The sequence below is a fragment of the Mastigoproctus giganteus genome, chromosome 9, assembly GCF_048544385.1.
Source record: "Mastigoproctus giganteus isolate SK-2022 chromosome 9, ASM4854438v1, whole genome shotgun sequence".
Classification (NCBI taxonomy): domain Eukaryota; kingdom Metazoa; phylum Arthropoda; class Arachnida; order Uropygi; family Thelyphonidae; genus Mastigoproctus; species Mastigoproctus giganteus.
Window position 1 is genome coordinate 71798131 of NC_143583.1, and position 12939 is coordinate 71811069.

Genomic DNA, 12939 nt, shown 5'->3' on the forward strand with positions numbered 1-12939 from the left:
GTGAAGTCAGATTACGAGAAATCTTTGGCAAAGGATGCAAATAAAAACAACAGACCTCTTTACTTATGAAAAGTCTAGAAGGAAGGGAATGAAACAGATTGTTCGACTTAACATAGACAGTTTGACTATTGACGATCCTGCTCAGGTAGCTGATAAACTGTATGAGTATTTTGCATCTATATTCACACGTGAGGAGTTATTCAAGGAGGGGAATGCCAGAAGTTTATCAAACTCTAACAGTGAGCTAAGTGATTTTGTAATAACTGAGAGCAAAGTGGATGAGAAATTGTTGAAGTTAAACATAAGGAAGGCACCTGGGGTGGATGGGATCTATCCAGTTATATTAAAGGAGGCAGCAAAGGAGGTAAGAAAACCCTTAGCCATAATTATGAGAGCTTCCTTCAATTCACAGGAGGCACCCATGGACTAGAGATGTGCAAATGTATCCCCAATTCACAAAGGGGATTCAGAGTGTGACACAAGTAACTACAAATGATACAAAGGTTGGCAGTTGTTAACAACAGTAAGGACAGCATGCTACTGCAACAGGATCTAGATAAGTTGGGCAAATGGACTGAGAAGTGGCAACTGAAGTTTAACATTCACAAATGCAAAGTACTGCATATGGGTAGCAGTAACCCAAGAGAAACGTACCAACTGTGTGGTACTACACTCAGGGAAGTGGAGAATGAAAAACACCTGGAGTAATTGTGCAGTCAGATATGAAGTTCGCTGACAGTGCAGACAGGCTGCTGGAGCATGTCATGGAGTCTTGTCAATGGTATTTAGGAATTTTGCTAGCTGGGACAAGGAGGTGATTATTCCATTGTACAAGGCAATAGTGAGGCCACACCTTGAGTGCTGTGTACAGGTCTGGAAGCCTCATTTTAGGAAGAATGTAGAGTTGCTAAAACCAGTATAAAGAAGGGCAACAAGATTGGCTTAAGTTCACCAAACAGTGCCAAGTTCACTTGGCAGATTACCAAGAAAGGCTTAAGTTCTGCAAATTGCAGCATCTAGAGACTAGATACCTGCGAGGTGATCTGATTGAGGTGTATAAGGCTTTGAACGCATTGAGCAAGCTCAATGCTGATGGAATTCTTCCTCTTGCTCAGTTTACGAACCACATTTCCTCAATTTGGATCTATACCCCCTGAGGGGGCATAGATCCAAATTGAGGAAAGTAGTGATTTTGTGCAAATTTGGCTTTAGCCAGCAGGTAGTTGACTGCTGGAACAGACTTCCATCTGTTGTTGTGGAAGTTGATAGCTTAAATAAATTTAAGGCTGAGCTAGAGTGGCATTTGGAGTGAATGGATCGGTGAAATGGGAGGGTTTTTTTTTTTGGCTAATGCCCACTGATATAGTGTCAAGTATTATAAATGGCCACCTTAGAAGTGGTTTTATTTGTTCAGAGTAGGAATTAATTATCAATAAAATGCTTGTAAAAACTATTAAATGCATGTTTGTGTTACAGTTTAGTCTTTTAAGAGCACTTTATCAATTCATATAGCTCTTGAGACCTCTATCTTTTTGATTTCTGATGATTCCCAAGGATCTTTGACAGCTCGAACATTTTCAGCACTTTTTGGCATTCTTTTCTTTCAACATCTATTTATTTATGATGCCAGCAGTTCCCTGCTCTTCAGATTTATCACATAGATGAGTCTTCACTTTTGTCATTATTGACCTTCCCATGCATACTGAACGTCTGAATTTCTTTAGAATTTCCATAATTCCTTAATCACTTTTAATTTGTGTTTCCTCTACTCAAATGTCAGTTGCTTATTCTCCTTGGAAATTATTGACTGCTTTGCCTGAAATACACAGGAATATTAAATATATGTCTTTGCTATAAAACCAGATTTTTCTACAAATTAATCTTAGCATAAAATGCACAAATTATATGTAAGTTTGAATCATTTTATAAAACTGACTCATTGAAATATTTTATTTTGTATGAAATCTTTACTGCAAACTTTCATTTATGGGTATTATATGTGCTTTAAATCCTTAAGGAATTTTTTACTTATAGTGTCGAAAATTGTCTGGAGAAAACCTAGAACTAAAATTGGAAGTAGAACAACTAAAGGTAGATATCCCACGTTTAAAGTATAGAATATCAGACCTTGAAGAATATGTTGAGGTGCTAAAAAATGAACTTTCATTGAGGCAGCAGACTGATGAGAAGAGTTCTCGATCTGCTACACTTATTAAGGAGGACAAAAATTCATTAGGATCAACTTACACTATTACCAGGGTAAGAAATACAGCATTACAGTCATTTTTTCATTTAAAACAAAATTAAATTATTTATTTCATATGATGAAATGACTCCTTAATACTTATTTAGTGAAATTTGCTTATTGCCATGATACTGTGTAAAATTCATGAAAAGATAGGTGAATAATAAATATATACAAGGTACAGTCGGAAATTCTCCAACTTCATTTTCTGCCTACATTAAAGCTTGTGAGAGTTGTAAAAAAGTTATTAGTCCAAAATTGATTAAGAATATGCTAAATAGTTCAGACCTGTTGGTCTCTTGCTAAGGCTATTGGCTGCAATTTCTGTCCATCCATCCATACTTCTAACTCTGATACATTCTAATGTTTCTGTTGCATCTTTGACTAAAGATAAATTTGACTTATTCTACCTTTCCTCCTCTTGTATTAAATATCTTTGTAATCACCTCTTACCATTCCATTCATTGTTTCCTGTGGTCTTCTGACAGAAGGACATCAGGAAAATACTGAACAGTTTTGATGCTAAGAGTTATCTAGGTCCCAATGGTATTTTTCCATTTGTTTTCAAAAACAGTGCACCAGAGTTTAGTCCCATATTATGTCTCCTTTTTACACTCTCTTAATCCTTTAGTGTTTTTCACTTCTGCATGGAAAATTGCTCATATTCAGTGAATTCCTGAAAAAATTTAACAAATCCCTCCCTTCCAAGGCACTTCTGTAGCCACGTGGGCAGGAGCAGCAGTGCGTAGCATGCGCTTCTTGATTAGACCGAGGTTTGAGCCTGGGACTACCAAATATGGAGGATGCAGAAAGGTCAGGGAATGACCACTGCATATCCCCGGAGCAATATGGCCTTAGTTGCTAATGTTCCTAAAAATCAAATAACAAACAAACCTCCCTTCCAATTATTATCCTATTGCATCTACCATAACTCTTTCCAAAGTAATGAAGGAACCCATCAACTGCTAACTGCTACACTGCCTCAAAATTTTCCATCTGATCAAAGATTACCAATATGTATTCCATCAATTTCTATCCACTGGTGATAACTTGGCTTAGTTTTAGTAATAGCAAAAATGATGCAAGGAAGCAACACTACCAACATCACCTGTCTATCCCCTCTAATAACTTATCTAATCATTTCTTAACACATTCATTGTCCCCATACATTACATTTGTGTGACCTCAGAAGTCCAGATATGAAACTATCAGATTAATCAAGGTGTGTACATAAGTGTGTACATATAGCTATTTTGTATATTGTATGTAGTGTTTTTTATGTGTTTTTTTTTTTTTTTTTTTACTATGCATCATATGTGATGCCCGGACTTGTGAATACAAATTTACTTCTCCACGTCATTTACAACTCCATATAGTTGTAAATGAATCATGTATGATTCGTTTACAACTACCCGCCAATTTTATTACTTTTCAGGTTATATTGTTGACCTTGAAGTGTTTCGGCCATGGTCTCAAGTTATTAGTTACTTTCTAGTGTGAAAATGGGTAGTTGTGGACTTAGTGATGAGGAGTTGCAAAGAATATTGGAGGAAAGTGACTACGAGCCAATTTCTAGCAATAGCGACGACGATTACGTACCAGATACAGTTTCAGAGCCTGATATTGACAGTGGAAATGAAATGAAACAAATATTAACACAATTGATGGATATGGCAGGTACATCAGGGCAACATGAAGGTTCTGCTAGTGTTAGTAAAAGTCATTGGACTTACAACATTTCTCCTCCTCAGAAGGAAACTTTCATAGGTTCATCCAGTATCCAAAATATTGACAGTGTAATGGAAAATAGTAAAGCTTCTATAACCCGCATTTATTATAAATTTATAAATGAAGACGTCATAAATCTTATGGTGAACCAGACAAATTTATATGCTCATCAGGTTATGAATAGTCAAGTAACAGTGAAAGGAAGAATGCAACGATGGAAAGATACTAATGAAAGTGAAATGAAAAAGTTTTTGGGAGTCATCTTATTCTCAGGTATTGTTTCATATCCGAGATGGGAGTATTATTGGAAAACAGACCCTATGTACTATCATCCATTGTTACATAATTTTGGAATGACTTACAATCGTTTTACTAACCTACTAAGATGCTGGCATTTTGCAGATAACACAGCAGAACATTCTAATAGATTGTATAAAATTCAACCCCTTATTGATCTAGTAATTACAAATTTACATAATTTATACTTTCCCGGGAATGTTGTTGTTATCAACGAATCTATGATATCGTTCAGAGGTCGGCTTCTATTCAGGCAATATAACCCTTCAAAAAGTAACAAATATGGATTGAAAGTATACAAGTTGTGTACAAAAGATGGTTATGTTTGGTCTTTCGATGTGTACATCGGTCAAACCCCGCAAACCCTGACAGGAATCGATAAACCTGGATGTGTGGTTATAAAGCTATTAGACAGACTAATAAATGAAGGGCGACTTCTAGTTGCAGATAATTATTATATTAGCATACCTCTTGCAAATTACCTGAAATCAAATAAAACAGATTTATGTGGTACACTTTGTAGTAATAGATTGGGAGTTCCTAAGGAAATAAACCAGAAAAAATTACGCAGGGGTGAAAAAATAACAATGCAAAAAGATAATATTGTGATCACTAAGTGGCATGATAAGAGAGATGTTTTGATGTTGTCAACATGTTTTGGTGATGAAATAAAGAAGTGTGGAAGAAGAAATGAACAAGTAAAACCAGAAATGATAACTGAATACAATAAGGCAAAAAAGGGGATCGAGGTATCAGACCAACTTTCAAGTTACCAGTCACCAATGAGAAAATCATTGATATGGTATAAAAAAATTGCAATAGAATTAGTTTTTGGGACAGCAATTGTGAACACATTCATAATTTTAAATGAATTGCAGCAAGAGAAGAAAGACAAAATGTCTCTTTTAGAAGTGAGAGAGGCAATCACTAAAGAATTGATGGGAATCAAAAAGGAACCAATCTCTAGTACAACCACTTGTCAATTCTCATCTCAGCATTTTCTGTCAGAAATTCCGAGGCTTTGCCATGGTAAAATTCACAGGAAAAAGTGTCATGGATGTCACGAAGAAGCAAAAATTGCTGGAAAAAATCCCAAATTGGCTGCTAAGCAAGTTCATACTGAATGTAAATCATGTGAGAAGCCATATTGTATGAAATGTTTTGAAAATAAACATAAAAATTAGTCTTTTTTTTTTTTTTTTCAGTTTTTTGTACTTCGGAAATAAAATACACTTTTCTTCACATTTTGAAATCTGTTTTATTTACTCCTAACATTGCATGTAATTTGAAATATTTGATGTAGCTATGTGTAAAAACTAGGAAACTTTTACGCAGGTTCATTAACTTTTCTAAAAAAATATATTTTCTTGTATTAGTCCAGAAAAGATTAAAAACATAGGTCAGAAGTCAGAAGTTCAATTTTTAAAAATGTTTAAGCTGGCAAGGTCCTTGGAAATCACATATGATGCCTGAACTATTGTGCATCACATGTGATTCCCTGGACAGTGAACATGTTAAATTTATTAAAACAATACCAGATGGAAGTTTGTTCAACTAGTCAATTACCCGCTGGCTGAAAACAAAATTTGCACATCCATCCTGCAACCCTTTATGCCCCCTTATGTGTGTCATCTGAGAGAGCTATGGTGCCATCAGAATTTAGTTTGTTCAGATTGTTTAAAGCCTTAAGTATTTCAATCTCAACCATGTCTCCTTCCAGGTGACTAGTTTCCAGATGTTGCAATTTGCAGAGCTGAAATCTTTCTTGGTAAGAGAACCATTTTGTGCCCCTGACTAATCTTGTTGCTCTTCTCTGCACCTGTTCCATGATATCTACATTCTTCCTAAAATGTTGCTTCCAGACCTGTATGAAGTGCTCAAGATGTAGCCTAACCATTGACTTTTACAATGGAATAATTATCTCCTTATACCTGCAGGCAGAATTCCTCTATATCATTGGCAAAATCCCATAAACTGTCCTAGCAGTCCATCTGTGCTGCTCAGAGAGTTTGATGTCCAACAAACTATTTCCTGTTCCCTTGTTACTACATCATATGTTAGATGTTTGTTTTCTATGACCTCTAGTATGGCACCACTCGGTATATTTTTCTGAGATTTCTGCCTCGTGCAGTTGTTATTTGGTTTTTTAGGAGCATTAGCAACTAAGGCCATATTGCTCCGGGAATATGCGTTAGTCATTCCCTGACCTTTCCGCATCCTCCGTATTTGGCGGTGGCGGGCTCGAACCCCGGTCTAATCAAGAAGCATGTGCTACGCACTGCTGCTCCTTCCCACCTGGCTGTGAGGCACCCCTCATGCAGTACTTTGCATTTATCAGTATTAAATCTAACAGCTACCAGCCTAATTTCTCTTCTTGTTGCAAAAATATACCCTGATTCCTGCCATTAACCATGCTTCCAACCTTTGTATCATCGGAAAACTTAAGACATTCAACTTGAGATGTCTTTATCAATATCACTAATAAACCTTGAAAACAACAACCAGCCCAGCACTTGAATCCTGAGGAGACTCCACTAATAACATTAATCCAAGAACAGCAGTGCCCATTTATAATCACCCTTTATCTTTTGCCACTCATCCAATGCTTAGCAGTAACTTGCTCCTAATACCACACTACTCCAGTTTATACATTAGTGTTTTGTGTGGAACAGAATCAAAAGCTTTATGGAAATCTAAGTACATGATGTCAACATTTTTTGCATCCTGTTCTCTTGTTACTGCACCATAGTTGCTAATCAGATTGGTCAAACAAGATTGCCTCTTAACAAATCCATGCTGTGATCACCATATAACTGCATTCCTGTCAAGGTAACCCTGCATTACTTTTTTTAACCATCAGCTAGTAACTGGATGGGCGAAATGGGAAGATTTGTTTTTGGCTGATGCTGTATAAGCTTGCTTTCTTGCATCATATGCTTCAACTAATACTAACTGAATTATTTTCCCTAGAACAGAAGTCAGGCCAACAGGTCTGTAATTACTTATGTTACCCTTTGATCCCCTTTATGAATAGGGGAGACATTTGTACATTTTAATTTATAGAACATTGCTGAACTCATCCTCTCATGATGATGTCTGAAGATTTGATTTACTGCTGTTGCTTCTAACATAATTGGATAGATTCTATCAGCCCAGGTGCCTTATTTACTTTTAGCTCCAACAGTTTCTCTTTCACTTTTCTCTCAGTTATCACAAAATCATTTAACTCTTAGTTATAACTTGGTATACTTTTGGTAACCCCATCCTTAAAAACTTAATGTGTGAATGGAGATGCAGAATATTTATTCCATATGTCAGCAGAACAGAATCATCAGTAGTTATGCCATTCATATCTATTGGTTCAATGTGATTCATCCCTTTCCTTCTAGTGCTAACATAAGCAAAGAATTCTTTGCTACTTTTCTTTGCATTCTTAGCTGAAGACTTCACATAATCTGCCCCAGCTTGCCTGATCCTCTCTTAGTGATTTGATTGCAGACTAATTTTTGCTTAGTGTATATATATCTGTGTTTATTCATCTCATCAGTTCATCTGACAGCCATTTAGGTCTGAGATTTCAATAGTATCTTTTAATTGGTATAAAAAGACTGGTTGCTTCTACAGTTACCTCACTGACTGCTTCACATTTAGAATTGCATTTGGTATGTTGATCCCACTGAAACCAAATTGCATTTGGTGTCAATGGGATCAATTGAAAAGAATTTTAAAACTCTCTAAATAGTCACCTTTACAAAACCAAAATCCCTTCCCTTTACTCTTGAAAGTAGTGGTTATATCTTTAGGTAAATCCCACATCAGTACACTCTGATCACTGCTACCTAGTGATTCCTTTATCCGGAGATTCTTATTGTATGAATTGTCACTGCTGATAATCAGATGAAGAGCTTTGGTTTTTCTTGTTGCCTCTCTAACGGCGCCTCCGTAGCCAGGTGGGAAGGAGCAGCAGTGCGTAGCACACGCTTCTTGATTAGACCGGGGTTCGAGCCCGTCACCACCAAATACGGAGGATGCGGAAAGGTCAAGGGAATGACCACCGCATATCCCGGAGCAATATGGCCTTAGTTGCTAATGCTCCTAAAAACCAAATAACAAATAACAAATAACAAATAACAGCCTCTCTAACATGCTGGTGTAGAAAATAGTCAATCCACTAAATCCAGAAAACTTTCACTTCTGTATTCCTTCATCATTCTTGGAACCCCTGCCCCTAAGAAAAATGAAAGTTAAAGTTCTGTTTTAAAGATCCCATTAACATTTCAACTAATAAAAAATTAATCAAGTATGCTTTTTTTCATTAGCCTCTAGTAGGATATGATGTGACAAAGGTGGAAAAGAATGCTGTTTCAAAAAGAGGACATACATGCGAAGGAAATTTAAAAAAAACTGGTGACTATCCAAAGAAAAATTTACTTGAAAAATCCATTGTAGAAGAGGCATTAGAAATGAAAGATGCTGCAGTACAGGTAATAATTTAATTATTAGAGTAATCATTAAATTCTTTCAAAATTCATGTTAGTACATATAAACAGTGATTTTAGGATGATGAGAGTTTTTTTTTTTTAGCATTAGTAGAGGCATATGATGCATGAAAGCAAGCTTATTCACCATCAGCCAAAAAAAAAAAAAAAAAAAACCCCTTCTCATTTCACCCATCCACTCGCTCCAAATGTTTGTCTAGTTCTACCTTCAATCTATTTAAGCTATCAACTTCTACAATTACAGATGGAAGTTTGTTCCAGCAATCAACCACCCTCTGGCTAAAGGCTAACTTCTGCACATCTATCCTACAACTGTCTTTCCTCAATTTGAATTTATGCCCTCTCAGGCAATTATTCTGAGCAAGATGGAGAATTCCATCAGCACTTAAGCTTGTCAAACCATTCAAGGCCTTATACACCTCAATCAGATCACCTCAAGTGCCTAATCTCCAGACACTGTAATTTGCAAAATTTAAGCCTTTCTTCGTAAGAGCAACCCTTTGTTCCATTCACTAATCTTGTCGCCCTTCTCTGTACTTGTTCCAGCAGCTCTGCATCCTTCTTAAAATGAAGCCTCCAGACCTGTATGCAGTACTCAACGTATGGCTTGACCATTGCGTTATATTTCCGTATACTTTCCTTATAACTTCCTTATATCTACTAGAAAAATTCCTGTATATCATTGACAAGACACAATGAGGTACTCTTGCAGACTATCCTCACTGCTCAGAAAACTCATATCTGACTGCAAAATTACCCCCAGGTCCTTTTCATTCTCTACCACCATCAGTGTGGTACCACACAGTTGATACGTTACTCTGGGGTTACTTCAGTTGTCACCTCTCAGGCCATCTGCTCAACTTTTCTAGATCCTGTTACAGTAGCGTACTGTTATTAGTGGAGTCCCTCAGGGTTCAGTGTTGGGTCCATTATTGTTTTCTGTATTTATAAATGATATTGATGATGGTATATCAAGCTTAATGTCCAAGTTTGCAGACGATACAAATGTTGGCAGGGTTGTTAAGGACACTACTGATGCTATGCTGCTACAACAGGATCTGGAAAGGTTGAGCAGATGGGCTGAGAGGTGGCAAATGAAGTTTAACATTGACAAATGTAAAGTACTACATATGGGAAACAGCAACTCCAGAGCAACGTATCAACTCTGTGGTACTACACTGACAGTGGTAGAGAATGAAAAGGACCTGGGGGTAATTGTGCAGGCAGATATGAAGTTCTCTGATCATTGCAGACGGGCTGCAAGAGTAGCTCATGGTGTATTGTCAATGATATACAGGAATTTTTCTAGCAGGGATAAGAATGTGATTATTCCCTTTTATAAGGCAATAGTCAAGCCACGCCTTGAGTACTGTATACAGGTCTGGAGGCCTCATTTCAAGAAGGATGTAGAGCTGCTGGAACGAGTACAGAGAAGGGCAACAAGATTAGTGAATGGAACAAAGGGTTGCTCTTACGAAGAAAGGCTTAAGTTTTGCAAATTACAGTGTCTGGAGACTAGGCACCAGCAAGGTGATCTGATATAGGTGTATAAAGCCTTGAATGGTTTGAGCATGCTCAATGCCGATGGGATTCTTCTTCTTGCTCAGAATAATCACCTGAGAGGGCATAAATTCAGATCGAGGAAAGACAGATGTAGGATAGATGTGCAGAAATTTGCCTTTAGCCAGCGGGTAGTTGGTTGGTGGAACAGACTTCCATCCCTTGTTGTGGAAGTTGATAGCCTAAATAAATTTAAGCTCAGCTGGACAGGTATTTCGAACGAACGGGGAGGGGTGAAGTGGAAGCGTTTTTTTTTTTTTTTTTTTTTGGCCGATCCTGCATAAGCTTGTTTTCTTGCATCATATGCCTCTGCTAATGCTAGTGTCATTAATAATCTTGCCGACCTTCATATTGTCTGCAAACTTAGACATTAAGCGTGATATGCCATCATCAATATGATTAATAAATGCAGAAAAAAACAATGGACCCAACACTGAACCCTGGGGGAATCCAGTAATAATATTAGTCCACGAAGAGCAGTGTCCAATGATCATTATTATTATTGTTCCTCTTATATTATTTCTCCCTGACTGGGGGACTCCACTCCATGACGGGTACTGCTACCAAGTACACAGGGTGGTTCCCTTGTGCCAATAAATTCCACTTCAACAACAACACAGGGTGGTTGTAATGTCTGGTGTTACTGTCAGTCGAGGAAATCTCTGACTATCCTACAGGTGTTCAAGATTGTGATTTTCTAGAGTTCCTTGTAGGTGTTCTCTGGGAAACCTATTGCTGCTAGGCTGCTATGTAGAGTCTTTGGCACCATACTGGTGGTTGACACAAGGATCGGATGGTCGATACTTCTTGCATATGCCACATCTCCTTGACCTCGTGTCTCAGGTTCGTGTACTTACTAATTTTTTCTCATGGGTTTTCTGGACATTGCTAGTGTTGGGCACCGCTATGTCAATTAGGTAGGTAGCCTTTTCCATCTTGTCCACAAGGGTTATGTCCAGTCTGTTGTGCGGAATGGTCTTATCCGTTTTATTATGGCGTGGTCCCAGTATAGCTTGTAGGTTCGGATCTCTAGTACTGCCTGGGGTTCGTACTTGTAGTATGGTACACTCTCTTTGGTCAACTGGTATTATTATTAATATTGTTGTTGCTCTTATATTATTTCTCCCTCATTGGGGGTTCCACTCAGTGACAGGTACTGCTACCAAGTACACAGGGTGGTTGTAATATCTGGTGTTACTGTCGGTCAAGGAAATCTCTGACTATCCTACAGGTGTTCAAGATTGCAACTTTCTGGAGTTCCTTGTAGGTGTTCTCTGGGAGACCTATTGCTGCTAGGCTGCTATGTAGAGTCTTTGGTACCACACCAGTGGTTGACGCAATGATTGGGATGATTCACCTTCTTGCATATGCCACATCTCCTTGATCTCATTTCTCAAGTTCGTGTACTTCCTAATTTTTTCCTCATGGGTTTTCTGGATATTGCTAGTGTTCGGCACCGCTATGTCAATCAGGTAGGTAGCCTTTTTCATCTTGTCCACAAGGGTTATGTCTGGTCTGTTGTGCAGGATGGTCTTATCCGTTATTATGGCGCAATCCCAGTACAGCTTGTGGGTTCGGGTCTCTAGTACTGCCTGGGGTTCGTACTTGTAGTATGGTACACTTCCTTTGGTCAACTGATATTTCCTCGCTAGCTTCTGATGTATTATCCTGGCTACCTGGTCGTGTCTATGAGAGTACTCAGTCTGGGTGATCACCTTGCACCCTGCGGTGATGTTTTGGGTCGTTTCTGAGGCCAGGTGGCATCGTTGACTTGTGTCATCTGACATTCCGGGCTCCTTTGCGATATATTTTCTATAGTTTCTGGTGTTGATTACCTGGTCTTGGATGGCCAGCATGAATCCTTCAGTCTCAGGGAAGAGCGTCCCACTTGTGAGCCATGCATTGGAGGCAATGGTGTTGATGTGATCTTGATGGAGGTTATTGTAGTGTCTTCTTTGCCCATCTTTCTAACTTTGTTTCTTGTACTGCATGGGCGGGAGGGGTTTCCTCGCATAGGTTGAGTGGGGTATACCACTTATCTATCTTCCTTATGGCCTGGTGGAGTGGTGCTGTGTTGTTCTCGAAGTAATCCCTCAGGTTAACTATCGCTGTTTTCTGTTGTTCTATCAGATCTATCAGGCCCCTTCCTCCCTCTTTCCGAGGTATTGTTATTCTCTCCGCTGAGGACTTCAGGTGGTGGTGAACAACTCTTGATCATCATTGTCCTTGTCTTTTGTGTGATATCTTCTAGCTCGGTGTTAGTCCAATCTATGACCCCGAATGTGTTTGTTAGTACTGGAGCTGCATAGGTGTTTATGGCTTTAACTGTGTTCCCTCCATTTAATTTTGCCTTCAGCAGACTTCTGAGTCTCTGATGATATTTTTCGGTCAGGCACTTCTTGATTTCCTTGTGCTCTAACTGCTCAGCCTGCATCATCCCTAGGTATTTGTAGGTCTCTCCTTCTGTCATAGCTTTGATCTCTTTAACAGCCAGCAGCTGGTAGTTTCAGCCAACTAATTTTCCCTGGTGCAGTATGTGGGTCTTGCATTTTTCTACACCAAATTCCATCCTGATGTCCTTGCTGAATTCTTTGGTGATCTGGCGTAGTT

The 12939-nt window shown here is 38.4% G+C and overlaps 1 protein-coding gene across 1 annotated transcript in view; it reads left to right on the forward strand.

Moving 5' to 3' along the window:
- The window catches only part of LOC150080439 (centrosomal protein of 290 kDa-like), a 124466-nt gene that overhangs the window by 31247 nt on the left and 80280 nt on the right, over window positions 1-12939 (forward strand). Inside the window, exons 3-4 of the mRNA XM_090380693.1 lie at window positions 2035-2259; window positions 8590-8754. Of these exons, the coding sequence (XP_090236819.1) occupies window positions 2035-2259; window positions 8590-8754 (390 nt within the window). The remainder of the gene's footprint in view (window positions 1-2034; window positions 2260-8589; window positions 8755-12939) is intronic.